General features: G+C 34.9%; 5 protein-coding genes across 5 annotated transcripts; 2 read left to right on the top strand and 3 right to left on the bottom strand.

The window, feature by feature from the left end:
* LOC18590926 (transcription factor PCF1) lies at positions 944 to 1,528 on the top strand. The gene has a single exon (XM_018126950.1). It carries the CDS (start codon positions 944 to 946, stop codon positions 1,526 to 1,528), a length of 585 nt encoding a protein of 194 aa, XP_017982439.1.
* On the bottom strand, positions 2,546 to 7,443 carry LOC18590925 (OTU domain-containing protein DDB_G0284757). The gene is made up of 11 exons (XM_018126519.1): positions 7,249 to 7,443; positions 6,444 to 6,867; positions 6,167 to 6,342; positions 6,001 to 6,074; positions 5,754 to 5,808; positions 5,018 to 5,092; positions 4,804 to 4,877; positions 4,671 to 4,719; positions 4,279 to 4,363; positions 3,858 to 3,914; positions 2,546 to 3,008 (listed from the first exon to the last, which is right to left on the bottom strand). Exons 2-11 carry the CDS (start codon positions 6,820 to 6,822, stop codon positions 2,920 to 2,922), a joined length of 1,113 nt encoding a protein of 370 aa, XP_017982008.1. The 5' UTR covers positions 6,823 to 6,867; positions 7,249 to 7,443; the 3' UTR covers positions 2,546 to 2,919.
* On the top strand, positions 8,988 to 14,068 carry LOC18590924 (ABC transporter G family member 28). Its single transcript, XM_018127039.1, has 14 exons — positions 8,988 to 9,250; positions 9,378 to 9,454; positions 9,789 to 10,067; positions 10,171 to 10,234; positions 10,321 to 10,467; positions 10,628 to 10,662; positions 10,793 to 10,866; positions 10,961 to 11,859; positions 12,041 to 12,337; positions 12,429 to 12,917; positions 13,021 to 13,169; positions 13,311 to 13,600; positions 13,690 to 13,823; positions 13,912 to 14,068. The coding sequence occupies exons 1-14, from the start codon at positions 8,988 to 8,990 to the stop codon at positions 14,066 to 14,068; spliced, it is 3,354 nt and encodes a 1,117-aa protein (XP_017982528.1).
* LOC18590923 lies at positions 14,752 to 16,558 on the bottom strand. The gene is made up of 3 exons (XM_018126740.1): positions 15,785 to 16,558; positions 15,656 to 15,703; positions 14,752 to 15,110 (listed from the first exon to the last, which is right to left on the bottom strand). The coding sequence occupies exons 1-2, from the start codon at positions 16,321 to 16,323 to the stop codon at positions 15,682 to 15,684; spliced, it is 561 nt and encodes a 186-aa protein (XP_017982229.1). The 5' UTR covers positions 16,324 to 16,558; the 3' UTR covers positions 14,752 to 15,110; positions 15,656 to 15,681.
* LOC108663309 lies at positions 19,813 to 20,790 on the bottom strand. Its single transcript, XM_018126949.1, has 2 exons — positions 19,916 to 20,790; positions 19,813 to 19,834 (listed from the first exon to the last, which is right to left on the bottom strand). Exons 1-2 carry the CDS (start codon positions 20,452 to 20,454, stop codon positions 19,813 to 19,815), a joined length of 561 nt encoding a protein of 186 aa, XP_017982438.1. The 5' UTR covers positions 20,455 to 20,790.

Raw genomic sequence — 20,960 nt, 5'->3', positions numbered from 1 at the left:
AAAGAAAGAAAAGACAGCTTAAGAGTGGAAGAGGGTTTACGCTATGCAATCAAATCAGGTGCATGACGACGATGATTAATTCTGCAAGAAATTTTTCAGCTCCCTCCATGATTGCTTGATTTTCTTTAGAATCTACTCAACCATTTTAATTGTTTGATAGCCCTTTGCTCTTTTTTGTCTTTTTCTTTACATATGGAAATAAATTCTATATTATTATATCTTAAGAAAGATAATCAAATTGAAAGATAAAAGAAGCAACAACATTCTGTCTATTCTAACATATGTATGATTAAACAAAGAACAGAAAAAATGAAAACTCTCCATCAATATCCCAAACTTTCTTCAATTTCTAAACCAATTGGGGGAAAGAGACAACTCTCTCTCTCTCCCTCTCATGTTTGTATACAATCCCAAGTCCTCAAAAGGGCTGCAAAATTAGGCTTTTTTTTTGGCTTTTGAATGACAACTAAGCAACATTTATTTTCCATATGCTTGGCTGAGTAATGGTCTTAAATGTGTTTAACAGGAATATCTGGTGCAAACCAAGCAAGAGTCTGCTCAAACACAACTCAAAAAATGGGCACATCTCCCCCCATAATCCATTTACGGTAAGAAAATAATTATCAAACAGACAGCACATTCCCTTCAAATATATGTTAACCATGGATTGGTTTACTTGGCATCATTTCACCAACCATATATATGTATATATATACAATGCTGGGGCTTACATCACCACCGGCACGTTACTAAGAAGAAACTGAGGGTTTTGGTGCACATTTGGAAGAGAACCAACGCAACAATCTACACGAGACAAAACACATTTTTGTCAGTTGAAATTTTCCAGTACTTGGAAGGCCTTTTCCTTCTCTTTTTGATAAACACTGAGAATCTTAGAGTGGATTTTTCTTCTATGTGTGATATCCTGATGGCCTCGGAGAACATGGGTCTAGAGATGGCTCTGCCGAACCCTTCCACGAGAAAACCGAGACCCTTTTCTCAAAAAAAGCCGAGTAGCTCGAAAAGCAAGCTTGTGACCTGCAAAACCACCAAGGACCGCCATGCAAAGGTTGATGGCCGAGACAGGCGCATCAGGCTGCCGCCCGTGTGTGCTGCTAGGATTTTCCAGCTCACTCGAGAGCTTGGGTACAAGACCGATGGCGAGACCATAGCATGGCTCTTGCGCCAAGCTGAGCCATCGATCATTGCAGCGACAGGCACTGGAATCTCCTCGCCTGGTTCCACTACTCCTCCTGCTCTTTCCACCCCAACTACTGGTTTGGCTCCATTCTCCTCTGGGCCGCTTTTGTTTTCATCGGATTGCTCGCCTTCTTTGACCTTTTGTGAGCCGAAAGTTGTCTCTGAAAATCAGGATGTGGTGAAGAGGTCTGTGGTTTCGAGGGCTGAACCTGTTTTGCCACCTTTCGAGTTTGATTTGGTTACAAACTTTGATTTGGAATTCTCTGCCAATGAGATTGCAATGCTGCAATCGGTGACAGGAACTCATGGCACAGAAGGCAAAGATTGAGGGAATGTGTAAAATGAGAAAACAGGAGTTTGCATGTTCATTTTGAATGAATAGATACATTGATTACAGTACATGTCCTCCTCCCTCCTCTTCTTTTCTTGCCCTTTTTTGATTAGGGAATATCTCCACCTAGATTTGCTCGGATTTTGTGTATGTGTTAGCAATTCAAAGAATTGGCTTTAAATGTATCAAAGATTTCAAATTTTCATTTTTTAAAAATTATACATATTCCACGATAAATAAGAAAAGAAAAATATTACTAAAATGAAAGAATCAAATTACTTATATTCGATCGACGTTCTACTAATAAATATTGACATAATGTAATTTTATTTTTTTAGTGAATATTCAAATTTTAAAAAAAGTATTTTAAATTTTTCGTAAGATGATGTATTTAAACACGATTTTGTAAACTTCAAATGAACGGTGAGATTATTCTTACGTGTATGAGAAACTTGTAAGTATTTAAACAAAGAGTAGCATCGATGAATTGAGCAGGGCCATCAGTCTAATCTTGTCACTGCTGATGAGTTTTTCCAATTTGGTCATGATTCTCAAAGGTTTTTGGGTTTCAAATTAGACCAGCATTAATCTTACCATAAATTGGCCAACTCAACATCTTTAGTTTCTAATGCCCTTATACGTAATGTAACAAGGGATACCAAAAGATGACCAGCAAGTTCAGTCCCAACCTGACCCGGTCAGGTCTCCAAAATCAAGTGTCCAGGTCATTTAAGTTTTGAGTCATTTGAACTCAGGGTATAAAACTAATATATATATATATAATTTTAAATATTTTTTTAATAAAAGAAAAGAAAATTAAAACTCTATTCGAATAATACATCATTCAATAAATTAAATATTCAGATATAATTAATATATTTTATTATTTATGTATATACATATTATATTAAAAAATTAATATCAAAATACTTCCACTGAGTGTCACGTGATCATTAGCCCCTAAAAGATTAATGTAGGATTCACAACTCTCTTCTAAAACCGGGACATTGAGCATGCTACCAGAAAAACATCATTGGCACTATGAACCATCAGTAACGACAGAATGTATGCCGACAACAAAAGAAATAACAGGAAACTGGTGCTACTGGCTACTGCATGGCACGACAAGCTTGCAAGTCTTACATTAGGGAAATTTTTTTATTTGGAAAAAAATTTAAATGAGGATAGATTTGGATCCAAGGGAATTTACAATCAAGTGGAGCATTGAAGCAAGATGATGTCTTTGCCCTTGGTTTGATGTCTGTCCCTTAAAATCAACACTGAATTTAACATGGTCGAAAAATAACTGGCGCGAGAGATGAGCTAGCTTCTTGCAAAAGCAACAAGCTGCGACGTAAAAAACCCGATAGTTTAAGCTGTCAGCACGTTCATTGATATTCATCTGGTGACTCCAAATGCTGCTTGTTCCGAAGCATTTGCCACCTTTTCTTCTTCTTAGTCCCAAATGCAGGCACGTCTGAATAAAGACCACAACATATATAAACCAAGTATTATCAATTTGCAACAACACAAAGACAGATTTGAAAAGTGACTGATCTGCAGTTTCACAAAATGTTAAGATGACCCGTTTCTTCATTGCCTCCGACAAACACTCCCCGTCCTTCCTCCTGCGTACATCTCCAGATTACTTCGGCATCTCTTTCCATTCCTGAAATGCTCCTTCATGCCTTCACTAAAATCCTCATTGAAACTGTGCAACTTATGCACAAAAACCCACAGAAGAAGCTAATGCTAGCTAAAAGCCTAAAACCCACCTAGTATATCATATTATGCACCTAACATCCCCTCAAACCAAACTTAAAAGATCTTGTATTGTCTGATAAATTATCCCGATATACTGACAGCTGTTGTCAGTACCTCTGAGGTACAACAGAAATTGTGCAATAAAAAGAAACACTGACAGGAAACTCTATTTGAGTGATCCTATTTCCGAAACTACTATATGGAATCTCTTCACCTAGAAATGGTTCAAAGCATGCCAACTCCGATGCCTAAATAGAGAATACAGAGTATAATTCCATGTCTCTCAGCAAGTTAGTAATTTCCCAAACTTGGTGGCATTTAAGACATACACTGGGTTTTCTTTCCATCAGATACTGACTGAAAATGTTTTAGTCACAGAAAAAAAACTTGCCAACTCAAACCCACCACTGGTAAGAAAAAAAGGTCAATCTAAGCAATATCTGAAGCAGCCTTTGAATTTATACAACAGGCTCAGCTGCATTCAATATGATAAACCAGTGCACTTCTAATTCTCTGCTGAATATGTATACAGAAGAAGTTATTTCCAATGGCAGATATTTACCTCCAAATGGATATATTGAGTTGTAATGCACCTCTGCCCAAAAGCTCAAAAAAATAACTGCAGAGAACACATTAAACCGATTAATTTGATGTAAAATTTCCACTGAACATCACAATGGTTGAGTTGTAGTGCATCTTTCTTCTCAAGAAAACAGCTATGGAAAAAGGAAGAATAAAAAATCTATAAAGGAGATGACATCCAATCAAGTAACCAACATAACCTAAAGGGTCAAACTAGACCACACAATGACAGCTGGCACCTCTAACTACTGATACATATTAGGAGATGCCCAAATGCTAGGAGGAAAATGACATTCAATATGCTAATTGCAAATCACAATTCTGATGATAATCCAGCAAAAATATTTATTCATAGATTCTATAAATGAAATTAATAAAAGCAAAAGCGATAGAAATTGTACCTCGTTTTGACCTTTGAACATTTGGAAGAATCTCAATGTAACAAGTGTCCTTGAAAGATGTTATGACAAATATTTTAACACCATACTGCAACAAGTCATTACAATGCATTAGACAGCCAATATTTGCATGATTTACACAATAACAAATACTGCTTTTTCCTATTTAAACAAAGATAGTACACTTCAAAGCAGTGCACACAGAAATTGCACTGATTAATCTTTCAAGCAACCACAAATTCATAGCACTTTGTAGGACAAACTAGATGGATAATTCACAACACCAAATTGATATGCAGGTTAGACAAATTAAACAATTTAACCAAAACTTAGGGTGGGGGGAATGTGCAATCTATCACAAACAAGAGAAGAAAATCAAAATATCTGGAGCATACCGCATCTGCAGCAGCCTGCAAAGTGACATGATCACCCCATTCACCACTCCTATTAGCATCCACATAATAAAGAAGCAAGGTCAAGAATAATCCAAAAAGGAGGAATGATTAAGTCATAGGATCAGAAAAATACTTGGACATCTTCTCCAGATAGTCACCATATGCCATGGGAACATACCCCTCATATATATCCGGATAAGACTTAAGCTGATTGTGCAAGATATTGCAAGACAAGAATCGTTAAAAATCAAAATTCAAGTGCAATGCACTGTTATACAATCAAAGACTACAACACAAACTCAACATTTAAAATAGCCAAACTTTATAATCGTAAGAGAAAGACAAACCTGATTTACAACTTCTTGTCTCACAAATTCATGATGCTCAGGAGTTCGATAAACTTGATCAGATAGAGCACGGAACTGGCAACATTATGAAATTAATGAGAAATCAGGTATGTAATTTGCATTAAGCACTGCAGTAACAAATAGGAGCTTCTGTGACCCTTGGGAAGTACATCACAGGGCAAAAAATGAAAACTTATAAAGACTTAAAAGCACAAGGCAGGAATGAGATTTAATGTTAGTAGCAAAATTCAAAAGTTTCACCAGCAATGGACTCGTAACTCAGGAAATTCATGCTAAAAGGGAACCATTATCAAACAAACACCCATGCTTTATTTGGATTAATGAAACCTAAGTATGTGTAATGACAAGTTAGACACAGAACAAGTTCAATTATACTAATGCTTCATGTCTCAAAAACATTTACATAGGGAAAGAAAGAACAATTATACCCATGCTAGCTCTTAGTGTACTTACAAAAAGTATGAACTATATTACACCGGTAAAAAAGTATGAACTAATTGAGACAAAATTAAACAGAAAATGGACAACATATACTTTACCATCTGTTATATGTAATTAGCTAAACATACTTTATTCTGTCTGAACATTAAAGTTCCCGCAAACCTCATCAATCTCATACAATCAGGGGCTTCCGTAATCTAAGACATTACAAATTTACACTACACCACTGCATGTTAACATTTTAGATTTTATGCTTTCAGCTTTAAAAGCGAACCTGACAGTTGCCATCTCCTTCAACTTTAAGCTCCGCCAAATTATAGACCTGCAATCTGTTATAGCAAAAGAATTTCCAGAATCAAATATTCAGAAAAAGGGTCACCCAAAGGGGAAAAATGAAAAAAGTGATAGAGCAATAAAAAAATACCTGGAGAACAAAATCTTATAGACAAAAGGAAAAAGGCAAAAAGAAGATAAAGAATTCACAGAGGACATCGCAGTTCCAAGAAACAAAGAAAGCAAACCTTTCTAGTAGCCTTTGATGATCTAAAGTTGCTTGATCAACTGAGGGTATTTCACCATTGATTTTTGGAACATGCTACAAAAAATCAGAGACAAATCTGAAAGCATAAACTACAGCTCTACTTGAAATGTCATAATCAAGAATCTAAAGCTTACAGTCATACTTACAGGAACAGGAACCATCTGATTCAGCCTTTTCCCCACTTCACCATCAAGCGCATACTCATCTGTTAGCTCCAATATATATGACCAATCCTCCTCCTCACATAACAACTTTTCTTCAGGGCTAGAACATGAACTAGAAGGTGCTGTATCATCTTGCTCTTCCTGACCGCAATCCTGGCCTACGAGTCACAAAACAGAATATAGACACAGCAATGCGACACATTAAAGACATACCAGCAACTCCAAACATTGAACTGGAAATTCAGAATTTCATTTATACCAGAACCAAAGTCCCCAACAGACTGATCAATACAATCTTGTGGATAACCAGACACTTGCAATTGCAATGCTTCTTCTTCCTCCTCCTCCTCCTCCTCTTCTTCTTCTTCTTCTTCTTCTTCCTCCCCTTGGTTTGGAGACCCCACAACTGCAAGTTGTGACAGTTCTTGAAGTTGAAGAGTATGAGCGATAGCCTCATCATTTTCTACATTGCAACATTCTTCAGCATTGTAATACTCCTCCTTGAAATAATTTCCAGGGTAATAATCCCCATCTTCTTGAGTTAGCTCACCGCCATATCCATAATTAGCATAAGGATCACTATTAAATAGTTGCAAACCCCACTTAACAAAATCATGTTCTTGCTCATACGTAATCATTTTCCAAATGAAGGTAAATCCCTTAACCGCAAAATGTGCTTCCTCCTGAAATGAACAATTTAGACCCAAAAAAAAAAGTAGATGACAAAGTTTAGTCCTTTAGCAACAAAATGCAAAACCCAGATTCAATAATACCTAAATATTTCTATTTTCTTCAACTTTTAGATTCAAAGAATGGATTTTGCGGCCAAAAAGTCAAATAGATCAGCAAGATTTTACCCCCCAAAAAAAAAATCAAATAAAATCCCAATGGCATCAAAATAAACAATGAGTTAGCAGCATAAAGTTCAGTTAGTAAACCCAAACTGTCAGATTAAACAATGACATTAAAGAACATTAGCAAGAATTTAAAGACAAGAAAAAGCAGACACTCATTCATCACAAAAGAAAATAAATAACATTATCGAGACTGATTTCCGGCATTACCTTGAAAAGCTGAATAATAGTAGAAGGAAATTAACTAAAGATGATCATCCATGAAACTAATAAGAGTAATAAATATTGAGAAGGAAAATGCGGGGACGAGACGCCGCAGAAATGAAGAGAGTGGAGTGTGGGAAAACAGTTTTACTTGAAGAGAAAATGTTTAGTTAGAAAGGGAAAAAAATGAAAAATAAAAATAAAAAAAAGAGGGGAATTGACCGAGGTCACGAGGCTTTGTAATTTAGTGAGCGTTTGAGTTCTTTGCTTCCGTCATTTGATAGACAGAGTTCGAGAAACATTAACGTTAAGTGACGGCTAAAACATCTTCTTTATCTCCTCCTTCTCTTGTTTTTTTTTTTTTTTTACAAAATTAACTATTTAAATATGAGTAAAATACGAGACAATTAATTAAACAGATTAACATTCTATAAATATATACATAAATATGTTTATTATACATATTACACAACGTAATATGATTAATAAATGAATTAAAATAAGTTATATTATATAAATTGATATAATAACATGATTAATTAAATAAATTAAACTTATATTACAAAGTCAAATTGATTTAATTCTTTAAAAATAAAAAGTTATCATATTTTAACGTGATAACATATTTAAGATACGAAACTCGTTTAATTTCATGTGATTCTCGTGTTATGTTAAAGGGTACTATTGAAAATTGCTAGGTTAGAAAGAACATTAGTAATTATTGGTGCTATTATTACTTAATTATTTTCTTGTACTAGGTTTACCCTATTTATTAAAAAGTAAGTATTTGTGTATGGTATTGATAATTGAGTTAGCAAGTAAGTATTTTTGTATGATATTGATAATTGAGCAAATTATTGCACTTAGACCTTTCAATGACATGATTGACCCTTTTGAAATTTATTTGATAGTTGGAAAGTGACACTTATGAGTTAATAAAATCTTTTTTTAATAAAAAAATAGAGAAAGATGAAAAAAATATTAAAATGAAAATTATTTTTCTTAAATCAAATTATATAATAATTATTCTAATTTTATAAAATAATTATTTTATATTTTCTATATTCCATTTTACAAAGCAAACAGTGTTACTATTTCTATCCATGTTTAAAAATAATAAAAAAAAAATAAATTTGTATAAGGTGGGCAGGCTGCCCATGTGCCTCATTGCAGTGGTGGCAGATTGATCATGTGAAAAGTTGATTTGGAAAAAAAATCATTGTATCTGTTGATTTGTAGTCTAATGGAAAGTACTAATATGCTTCTTCTTTTATTTTTTTGCATAAAGTATTAGTATGCTTTCATTTGTACTTGTCTCATGCCATAACCCATCCCTTCCTATTTATATTCTTGCTACCCAAAAATATAAATCTTATTCTTTTAATATTAATTATATATAATTTTCTTGAATTTTTCCATTTAACACAAAATGAAAAAGGACATGACATTGATTCAATCCTTTGCCACCTTTCCACACATGTTTCAACGGTCTAAACTCTTCCTCCCCAATGTTTCGCCCCCCTCTTTTCTCCCTGCCATCATTTCTTTACCTCCTAAAACAAAAATTCCCATTCATTCAAAGGAAAATTTTCTCCATTTTTTCCATCTCTAGATTCACAATCGGTCAAATCTATGTTACTATCGAGCTTTTTAATTTGTTTCTCATCTCATGTACAAATATATTTTTATTCTTCTTTGTCTTAAGTAATCATTTTTTTGATTTAGTTAAAGTTTAAGTAATTAAAATGTCCGTAAAGAAAATCAATACATACAAAATTCTTTACGTTTTGACATTGATATCTAGTTTTTTGCTTCATGGTGTTTGTGAAGATTATGAGGACGATGATTTTGATGATGATATTAGTACAGATGGTCAGAATCAGAATCTAAACAACAATCCGGCTGCGGTTCAGTTATTCTCCGACCTTGCTTTCAGCCGCTTCTCTAACATCTCCTATGTCTTCAAGGATGATATCAAAAAACAATTTGGTTTTTGCATTACTGATGTGTAAGCCTGCTCTTTTCCTTTGCTTCATGCCATTTACGTACGTTATGCATGCATGCACTCATTTCTCAGTTTTTCTTTCATGGCTGTAAACTTGTATCAACACATTACATGTTCTTTTTGATTGCAGGGATGCAGATTGGAATGAGGCATTCAATTTCTCGAAAAACACGAATTTCTTGGCCAATTGTGCCAAAACAACTAAAGGTGCAAATCAGTACGTTTGAAGCTTTTGTTGCAATATTAAAGTAGAAACAATCCTTTGCCTTTTTCCTTCTAATTCAACACAATGATCAGTGAATTGCATGTGATGGGAAGATTAGGGGTGGTGGGATAGGGGAGAGGAGAGTGGAATTAGGCTTGCCTTCTACCAATACAGCTTAGAATATGAATGAAGTTCTTCCCAAGTTGCATCGAACTTTACATAATCCAGATAAGGAACAATGTAAAATTGTCTCTATTTTAGCTAAATCAGATTAAGATTATGCAAATTGAATAATTTTCTGGCACATTTTTTCTTATATATTTGGTGATTCAATAGGAGACATGCTGCAACGCCTGTGCACAGCAGCAGAAATCAAGTTCTATTTTAACAGTTTCTATCAGAGTGGGGGTCAAGCAAAGAAGGCCTTTCTGAAGCCTAACAAGAACTGTAATTTATCATCTTGGCTTTCTGGATGTGAACCAGGATGGGCATGTAGTGCTGGTAAAGATAAGAAAGTTGATCTGAAAAATTCCAAGGACATGCCTGTTAGGGTCCAGACTTGCTTACCTTGTTGTGAGGGCTTCTTCTGCCCTCGGGGAATTACTTGTATGATACGTGAGTACCTAGTGACTCAGAGAGAAAATCAGAAATAGAACCTTTTTTTTTTCTATCTGTCATCTATAAATTCCTGACCTCATCTTTGTATTCATTACTGAAGCTTGTCCATTGGGTTCTTACTGCCCAACTGCAAAGCTCAATAAGACTACTGGCATATGTGACCCGTAAGTTCATTCTTGTTATAACATTCATGCATTTGATCTTCTCTACTTTAGCACACACTAATATTATTAGCAGAACTCCTTTGCAGATACCGTTATCAGTTACCTCCTGGTAAGCCAAATCATACATGTGGAGGAGCTGATGTTTGGGCGGATATTACCAGTAGTAGTGAGGTATTCTGTTCAGCAGGATCATACTGTCCGTCTACCATCCAAAAACTTCCTTGCAGTTCGGGGTATTGATTTTATCCCAGAACTTCTAGCTCTTATCATATACCAATTGCATGCTTATGATTAGTCTTTCCTTGCATGTTTTGGATTCTTATTACTGTTAAACGTTAATGGCATGCATCTGTCTCATACTTCTGATTACCATTATGTCTTCGTTTGTTTCAGACATTACTGCAGGACAGGTTCTACAGCTCAACAAAGTACGTTTTTCCTCAAACAATGTTACATTGTCATTTCTTGCATGTTTATCTATTGGTTATCTATTTTTCTTTTCACTTTCCTAATGGTGTGACGCAGACCAGATAACCTTTTACAATTTGAACTTTGCAGAGTGCTTCCGGTTGGCAACTTGTAATCCAATGTCATCAAATCAAAATATTACTGCGTATGGCCTCATGCTTTTTGTGAGTGAGCAGCTTACCTTTTGATTGTAAACAATGTTGGTCTTTATATCAGGACACAACAGTCAAATACTGACTCTTGAATTTGCCATTGTAGGCTGGATTAAGTTTCCTAGTTGTCATTATATACAATTGTTCTGATCAAGTTCTTGCAACTCGAGAGAAGAGGAAAGAGCAGTCCAGGGAGAAGGCAGTTCAGAGTGTAAGAGAAACTGCCCAAGCGCGTGAAAAGTGGAAATCTGCAAAAGACATTGCTAAGAAGCATGCAATCGGGCTGCAAACACAGTTATCACGTACATTTTCCAAAAGAAAATCTCAAAAGCAACCAGACCTAACTAGAGGTGTAAGTCAAGCTAAACCTGGAACAGATGCTGCCTTACCCCCCATGCCTTTTGGTGCATCTCAGCAATCAAAAAATAAGGAAAAAGGGAACCTAACAAAGATGCTACATGAAATAGAAGACAACCCTGAGAGTCATGATGGATTTAACATAGATATTGGAGATAAACAAGTGAAGAAAAATGCACCAAGGGGGAAGCAGTTGCATACTCAGAGCCAAATGTTCAGGTATGCATATGGTCAAATAGAAAAGGAGAAAGCTCTCCAGGAGCAGAACAAGAACTTGACTTTCTCCGGGGTGATTTCAATGGCTAATGATATTGAAATCACAAAGAGGCTTACAATTGAGGTTGCCTTCAAAGATTTAACCATCACTTTGAAAGGAAAAAACAAACACCTAATGAGGAGTGTAACTGGGAAATTATCGCCTGGTCGAGTTTCAGCTGTTATGGGTCCATCTGGGGCTGGAAAAACAACGTTCCTTTCAGCTTTGACTGGAAAAGCACCGGGTTGCATCATGACTGGTAGGGTTCTTATAAATGGGAAGGATGAGCCAATTCAAGCATATAAGAAAATAATTGGTTTTGTGCCACAAGATGATATTGTACATGGAAACTTGACAGTGGCGGAAAATCTCTGGTTCAGTGCTAGATGTAGGTATGCCACTCTTATTTCCACCATGCAGGACAACTTCTTTTCTTTTTTATTCCTTGAGGGTGTCTACAAGTTATTTTTGTGTGATTTTTTACTTGCAACTACTACATTAGAAGACATTTCTACACTCAAAATCACTTTCTTGATTTCCCCTAATCACTAACTGGATTTCTGATTATTTTAGACTTGCTGCTGACCTGCCGAAACCAGAAAAGGTTCTAGTTGTTGAAAGAGTCATCGAGTCCTTGGGATTGCAGGCCGTGAGGGATTCTCTAGTTGGGACAGTGGAGAAGAGGGGAATCTCTGGGGGTCAAAGGAAGCGGGTAAATGTTGGGCTGGAAATGGTAATGGAACCTTCACTTTTGATATTAGATGAACCAACATCTGGTTTGGACAGTTCATCTTCCCAATTACTACTTAGAGCTCTTCGACGTGAAGCTCTTGAAGGAGTAAACATTTGCATGGTCGTTCACCAGCCAAGGTGAGTTTATTATCATTGAATTTCATGAAATATGCCGGCTTTACCAAAGAGTAATCATATGGAAGCTAATTTTCATTTTGTTGCATTTCAGCTATACCTTGTTCAGGATGTTTGATGATCTGATACTTCTAGCAAAGGGTGGTCTTACAGTATATCATGGATCAGTGAAGAAAGTCGAAGAGTATTTTGCTAGCCTTGGAATTACTGTCCCTGAACGTGTCAATCCTCCAGATTACTTCATTGACATTTTGGAGGGTATAGTAAAGCTAAACACAAGCACAGGTTTGACTACAAAACAACTACCAGTGAGATGGATGCTTCATAATGGCTATCCTGTTCCCATGGATATGCTGAAGAGTATCGAGGGAATGGCAGCATCTGGTGAAAATTCAGCTCACGGAGGAAGTTCACACGGTGGTACATCAGATGCACAGTCTTTTGCTGACGACTTTTGGCAAGATGTGAAATGTTCTGTTGAGACTAAGAAGGACAACTTACAGCACAATATCCTAAAGTCAATTGACTTGTCACAAAGGGAAACTCCTGGTGTATTCAAGCAGTACAGATACTACCTTGGAAGGTACCAACCATGCATTACTCGTTCTAGTTCACCATATTTTTTCCACTTTCAATCTGTTATTCCTCTCCATTACTATGATCCATTATTTCTTTCTTCTTTGCAGGGTTGGAAAGCAAAGGTTACGAGATGCCAGGACACAAGCTGTAGATTTTCTAATTTTATTGCTTGCTGGGATTTGCTTAGGAACACTTGCAAAAGTGAGCGATGAAACATTTGGAGCATTGGGTTATACATACACAGTTATTGCAGTTTGTAAGTTTAAATAAATTCCTTTAACGACCTGGATATATATGCAATTCAGTTCCTCGGAGCTGTGAACAGATGACAATCAAAAGATTACAAGATTAATGGTTTAGTCCATCTCTCACCAATCCTAAATCTGATTGCTTTCAGCTCTCCTATGCAAGATTGCAGCTTTGAGATCATTTTCTCTGGATAAGCTACACTACTGGAGAGAGCGTTCTTCTGGTATGAGCAGCCTGGCTTACTTCCTCGCAAAAGATACAATTGACCATTTCAATACAATCGTCAAGCCACTGGTGTATCTCTCTATGTTCTACTTCTTCAACAATCCAAGATCATCCGTCACAGACAACTACTTTGTTTTAGTCTGTCTGGTATACTGTGTAACTGGCATAGCATATGTATTGGCCATCCTTTTCCAACCAGGTCCAGCTCAACTGGTAAGAACTGTGAATCTTGACACGTAAAAATTACCTTAAAAAAAAAGAAGAAGAAGCTTTGATTCAAATGTTACTTTTGCCTCATGCAGTGGTCAGTGCTTCTTCCCGTCGTTTTGACTCTGATAGCGACTCATGATGGTAACAGCAAGGCTGTTGATGTTATAGCTGACTTGTGCTACACCAAATGGGCTTTGGAAGCCTTTGTAGTATCAAATGCTAAAAGGTTTGCATTGAATATCCGTACTCCCGCTCTCAGTTTTCAAAGTGAAGTGCTTATGATTATGGTTCATATTCTTTCTGTTTGTTTTCAGATATTCTGGAGTGTGGCTAATAACCCGATGTGGTTCACTTTTGCAAAATGGGTATGATCTCAACCATTTTGGTCGTTCTCTGATCTTCCTTGTCCTAACTGGTATACTTAGCCGTACTGTTGCTTTCTTTTGTATGGTAACCTTCATCAAGAAATAAAGTCAGCCCTTCTTTCTTTCTTATTTATTGCTTTTTTTTTCAATCAATTTAAAATTTATTTTGTATTAATAATTAATATATAATCACTATCCTATCGAGGATGCACAAAACAAATAAAAATACAAAAAATAACAAAAACCCCGAATTAACATTATAAAAAACAAATAGATTTCTCCACAAATTTTCCAACACATGCACCTTTTGCAGTTTTGCTACGATAAGCAGACATCCCAACACTTATATTATTATTATTATTATTTTCTTCCACTCTCAATGATTTTTGATTCTAAGGAAATTTGGAAATGGTAATTGAAAAATCATCTTGTACAATCGATTGCTTATGTATGACCATTTATACAGATTCTAACAGAGATTAAATGTAGCATAATTGAGATTATAATGAGCATCATACTCACTGTTTCAGACAATGACAACAACTTTGCAAAAAGAGAACATCCTCTGCATGATCATGGGTATACAATGGAGAGGAGCAAATCCTTTACAAAATGATATTCCTTATTATAATTTAATAATATTTTGTATTAGAAGGTAAAAATACCTTTTACAGTAATTAAATAAATACAAAAGATAATATTCTTTATTATATATTAAAACAGTAAAGAATAATTATTAAATAATATAAAATAAAACAATAACTAAAACAACTAGAAAATATTGCTCCAATAACTAAAACAGTAACAATTTCCGTTTCCATTGTCATCAAAATTATAATAAAATAAATCTATATATATTTAATCAGGGAGCAAAGTATAATATTCTGGATGCATCACCCCCTTCCAAATTCCTCATTTTATGCTAACTTCATTGTATCAGCCTTAAGGGCATGTATTCACAAACAGAAGACAGTTGCTATGTCTTACATCTTCGTTTTGGTTATAAGCCATGCCTACATCTTACTAGATGCTGCAGATAAACCCAGTCATGTTCAAGACACACAACTGCAAAAAAATCTGCCCCCTGCGCAAGTGTAAACTCCAGCTAAGAAGCAGGCACTCATTCAACTTTACTAGCAAGCTCAATCCTGAATCAAGCAATTTTACAACTAGTTTGAGTTACTTCAATCGATGATCAGCATGCCAAACTTACAATGAAATAAAAAGAAATCAATTTTCTTTTATCATGCATCAGTAAGCCATTCCCCTCAACCAAACATGCAATAAGTGACAACAAAAAGAGGTAAGTGCGTTCTAAGTTGGCAAGTCAGCTCATGTTCAGCACAGTGAACCATAAGTTAGCATATGAGACTTATATACACACAGATAACTGTCTAAAACACTTTAAGTTTACGCTCAAAAAGATTTGATACAACTGAGTTTAGTGAACTTCCTCATCTAAGAGGAATTAACACCAAGATAGGTTGAAGTAGAAAGGCTTCATTAACTGTCTGCCACAATAGACTCTTGCGAATATAGTATACAATGCTAATGCTAATATTAGCTTTATAGATAACATATTATTAGAATAAAAAAACGCATGCTATAAATGCATAAGCCACATTTGCTAATGAATCCTTAAACGAAAAATAAAAAAACATAATTGAGATCAAAATGAGCATAAGGCACATACTCGCTGTTCCAGTCAGAAACAACAATTCAGCATAAAGAAAACGCCCCTCTGCAAGATTACAACAAATATATTAAAAAAATGCAATATATATATAAAACATAAAAACGTAAAAGTTAAATAAGAACTTACATTTTACAGGAGACCATATAAGGCAGTAAACGTATACAATCTGCTAAACCAATAGACTTGAATTTCATATTGGTAACACTGTATCCAGCCATCTTGAAACGCTTGGCATCAGACACATTACCATATCCAGCCATCTTGAAATGCTTGGCCTCAGATACGTCAGATCCAAAGTCATCATCCATATCAAAAGTGCCAAGCCGGGCATAAGATTTATAATTCATATAATCAGCGCATAAGACAACGAAAAAGAACTTTTTGTCCTTTAAATGGAATAAATTCCATTGACAGATATGAAAATCTTTATCTAAATCATCTGCCTTAGAATACTCTTCAGAATTTGGAGCATCTACTGGAAAGGTTTCAAAAGATTGAGACCCACAATTAATCACAAAAGGATGGCCTGGTCCGGTTACCAAGAAACCATTGTCCTGTACATGGAGGCAGTAGTCACCGGTCCTATTAAGCAGATGATCATAGGGATATTGCATTGTGGTCCATTGATTGTCCGTGGCATCATAAATATAAAATATATAATCCATGCCACGCACAACGATCTTCTTACCATCAATGATAGAGGACCCGACTATGCAGTGTTTTTGACTCCATAAAGCAGACGGAGGAGGAGGGAGCACTTCCCAGCTGCTGCTATTAGATTTCAGCACCTCGAAAGTGGAAGATTTAGGGTCTTCAACGCCTGTGGAAAGCACATAGATGTTACCCGCAAGAGAGAAAACGAAAGGCTCAGGCTTGTAACTATTCAGAATAGGACCAGGCTTTCATTCATAACCTCCATCGGGCAGCTGCGGCTGAGTTGCCACATCGCAAAAGTAGACGTCGGTGGAACCATCACGATAACGAGAGCGGCGGCCGATCATGTAGAGCTTGAACCCGAGAGGGTGCAACCGACCGTGTTATCAAATCGCGGGAGGTGGAATTTCACGAAATCGAAATCAGTAACGTGGTAGACCGAGGCATCCCTTGGATCCGCGAAGTAGACCTTCAGTATGTCGTTTCCTCCCATAGCGAAGCACACAACATCGTCCTTGCACCACTTGTCCCACGCATCGCTCGGTAATTTCTCGACTAGTAAAGGCCTCATGGATACCGGATTGCATTGGATGGGTTTCTCAGGAACCGCAATCTGATCAAACTGAGAATAAAAATCATCGTCAAAATCTGAATCATAATCAATATCCTCTAAAGGCTCATTGAAATGCTCTAGACTTAGAGGCTGTGCAATCTGAAAGCATGGAAAATCTGACATTGTTTCAAACCCTCAATCCCTGAATTGATGACCAGAAAGCCCTAGCCGATATCTGTCCCTTTATATATATATATATATATATATATGCAGATTTAAAATACGAGAAATCCTGAATTCAAGCATTTACCTCATTGGTTGGTGCATGATCCTCTACTTAAAGAGTAAGGTTCGAATTCTTACTTTTTCAATTATAAAAAAAAATATATAAGAAATCCTTGTCCGTCCGATCGCCTGATTAACTATTAAACGGATGATAAATATTTAGCGGGGTTAAAAAAATCTTATTTAAATGTATGCTTCAATACAAGAGTTTAAATAAATTAAACTATGCATCTTGTATCTGTCTTGTCAGACTATTTGATTTGATTTAAATTTTTTTTGTTTTAGATATTTATATATATTTAAAATATTTCTCTTAAATATCTATTGTATTAAAAATATAGTTGGTTAAAATCTTGATAGAAAAAAATTTTATGAAAAAAATCAGAGTGAAGGAAAAAGATTATATAATATTGTTCAAGAATACATTTTGATCCAAATAATAAAAAATGTTTTCGATAACTTATCCAAACAACATAAAATATAAAATTTTTTTGTAAAATATTTTACATGAAAAAAATTTTTCATAAATTATTTTTCGATTACCAAATAGACTAGTGGTTCAATGGGCTGCTATGCTCAAGGAATAGAGATGTCAATGAGTAGGGTAATCTCTAATTTTGAGATACCTGAACCCAACCCTGATTATTGAATGAGATATCTGAACCTTACAAGCATCTGAATATTTTTTAAATTTAATACCCTAATCTGAATTTTAATACATACCCATTACTTAATAATTACCGAACCCATTTTAAAAACTCGATTATGTAAAAAAAATTATTAAAATACTCTTCATGAGTACCCAATTAGTTGAAATTAAACTTGATTATGGCGTATCATAAAAATAATGACACAGTTGCACCAAGGTGATCTCTTGAAAAAATGGCAATGGAAAGGAGATACCCAAATCACCAAATTGTGGGGTTTTGAATACAACACCATACAGCCCAGGCCTCCTCAAATTATTAGGTGGGTAAAATCATTGACAGGTGAATTTAAGTTAAATATTGATGATAGTTCCTAGAATAATTTTGAAAGTGGATGAGTTTTTCACGATCATATAAGTGTGCTCATTTTTTGTTTTTCTGAGAATCTTGGGGCCACTCATTCAATGACGACGGAATTATTAGCATTACACAGAAGCTTGCTTTTATGCCAAATATATAATATAACCAGAGTGTGGATAGAGATGGACGCACTAGTGGTTATTGATATGCTACAGGAGGATAAAAAAAGGTCACATGATTTACGGTATTTGCTAGAATCAATAAGGAAATACTTGCAAAATATTTTTTATAGAATTTCACATATTTACAAGGAAGGAAATCAGGCGACAAACTTCTTATCTAATCAAAGTCATACTCACCAAAATCTTCAGGTATTTATTCAAGTTCAAGGCCAATTAGGTGGTATTTTAAAATTAAATAGATTTAATTTACCATATGTTTGTTTTAAATAAATGTAAAAGAGTAGTACTCCTAATTTATTTTTATTGTTATTTCCTTTTACTTTTTAGACTCTTGTAAAAAAGGTAGTTTTATCTTTACTTTAGCAATTTATGCACACAAAGTAAAACCGTCCTTAGGCCTTTATTTAATTTTAATTTGTGCTCATGTAAAATTATAAGTAAGGTTGATGTCCTTCTCCTATTTGTATGTTTTTAATCATTTTATTAGTAAAATTTTAACAAGGTAATTAGGTCCTACGAGAATTTATAATTTTAAAAAAAAAACTTAGAGGCCCCACAATTCTAAATTTGAAGTGTGTTGATTCTCAGGTTATATGATTTTCTTAACCTTTTAGATGGTTTTTTTGCTACTTCCAATTAGAATCATTTAGTGTTTATGCATTACTTAATGGTTGATTGAACTTCTAACATAAAGTAAAAACTGTAAAGAAGGCTTACCTTATTTTCCCATTACAGTTAAGAGAAACTTACCGCCTTTTACCTCTATACAATTTTATTTAAACATTTTTTTTTTCATATTTGATTTCTTTTTATATTATTTTTTTAGTATATAATGAATTTTATTCATAAAATTTTAATTAAGTAGATGAGGGTAATATTTTTGTAGTTTGTTCGAAGTTGATGGAAGTGGTTTTGGTTTTTGCTTTTTGGAAATTTTGTATTTAATTTAATTTCTTAATTATAGGGATGAAGTTACAAGCTTCGATCTAATTTAGTGTTTGTAGAAAAACATGGCAATCAACAACGGCTAAACAATTTTTGTATATCTTCTTACAATATTTGTACGTCAATATGTTCATAATTCGCTTTATCTAAGTGTAACTGCAAATTTTGCAATGTAAGTGTTTGACATAGACGTCTAAATAAATTATATTTGTAAGAGTAATTAAATTATCTACTGCAAGAGTAGAAGATAAATAATATTTTTTAATTTAAATAAGTTTTCTTTAAAGAATGTATCCTTTTAGTGCTATGGATCTAAAAGGAGTAAAAAGAAAGGTTTTTTTTTTGTCCTTTTGTAATAATGGAATGAATATACCTTACATAGGAATTATAATGTGTTATAATTATGAAATTCACATTGCATTACAATAACATTTCTAAATAGTTTCTTGTCAGTGTTTTATCAAGAAAAATGATATGATAAAAGCTTAGATTAGCATATGTTAAAAACATATGCAAGATTACAACAACTCAGCATAAAGAAAACGCCCCTCTGCAAGATTACAACAAATATATTAAAAAAATGCAATATATATATAAAACATAAAAACGTAAAAGTTAAATAAGAACTTACATTTTACAGGAGACCATATAAGGCAGTAAACGTATACAATCTGCTAAACCAATAGACTTGAATTTCATATTGGTAACACTGTATCCAGCCATCTTGAAACGCTTGGCATCAGACACATTACCATATCCAGCCATCTTGAAATGCTTGGCCTCAGATACGTCAGATCCAAAGTCATCATCCATATCAAAAGTGCCAAGCCGGGCATAAGATTTATAATTCATATAATCAGCGCATAAGACAACGAAAAAGAACTTTTTGTCCTTTAAATGGAATAAATTCCATTGACAGATATGAAAATCTTTATCTAAATCATGTGCCTTAGAATACTCTTCAGAATTTGGAGCATCTACTGGAAAGGTTTCAAAAGATTGAGACCCACAATTAATCACAAAAGGATGGCCCGGTCCGGTTACCAAGAAACCATTGTCCTGTACATGGAGGCAGTAGTCACCGGTCCTATTAAGCAGATGATCATAGGGATATTGCATTGTGGTCCATTGATTGTCCGTGGCATCATAAATATAAAATATATAATCCATGCCACGCACAACGATCTTCTTACCATCAATGATAGAGGACCCGACTATGCAGTGTTTTTGACTCCATAAAGCAGACGGAGGAGGAGGGAGCACTTCCCAGCTGCTGCTATTAGATTTCAGCACCTCGAAAGTGGAAGATTTAGGGTCTTCAACGCCTGTGGAAAGCACATAGACGTTACCCGCAAGAGAGAAGACGAAAGGCGCAGGCTTGTAACTATTCAGAAAAGGGCCAGGCTTCCATTCATAACCTCCATCGGGCAGCTGCGGCTGAGTTGCCAAATCTCGGCTGCCGAAGAAGCATTTAATGCTCCATTTTTGTTGACTTTGGAGGCCAGGTCACCAGATTCTTCTTCTTTTTTTATTCTTATTATTATTTCATTCATTATTTATTATTATAATTTTTATGACTCACAAAATATTTAAATTTATTTCTTTTACCACTAATATTCACCCTTATATTTGTTGTTTGCATTAATTCTTATATTTTTAAATATTTATTTATTTAT

The sequence above is a fragment of the Theobroma cacao genome, chromosome 9 (assembly GCF_000208745.1).
Source record: "Theobroma cacao cultivar B97-61/B2 chromosome 9, Criollo_cocoa_genome_V2, whole genome shotgun sequence".
NCBI lineage: Eukaryota > Viridiplantae > Streptophyta > Magnoliopsida > Malvales > Malvaceae > Theobroma > Theobroma cacao.
The sequence above is the reverse complement of the archived record's forward strand: the minus strand, read 5'-3'. Positions and strand labels throughout refer to the sequence as shown.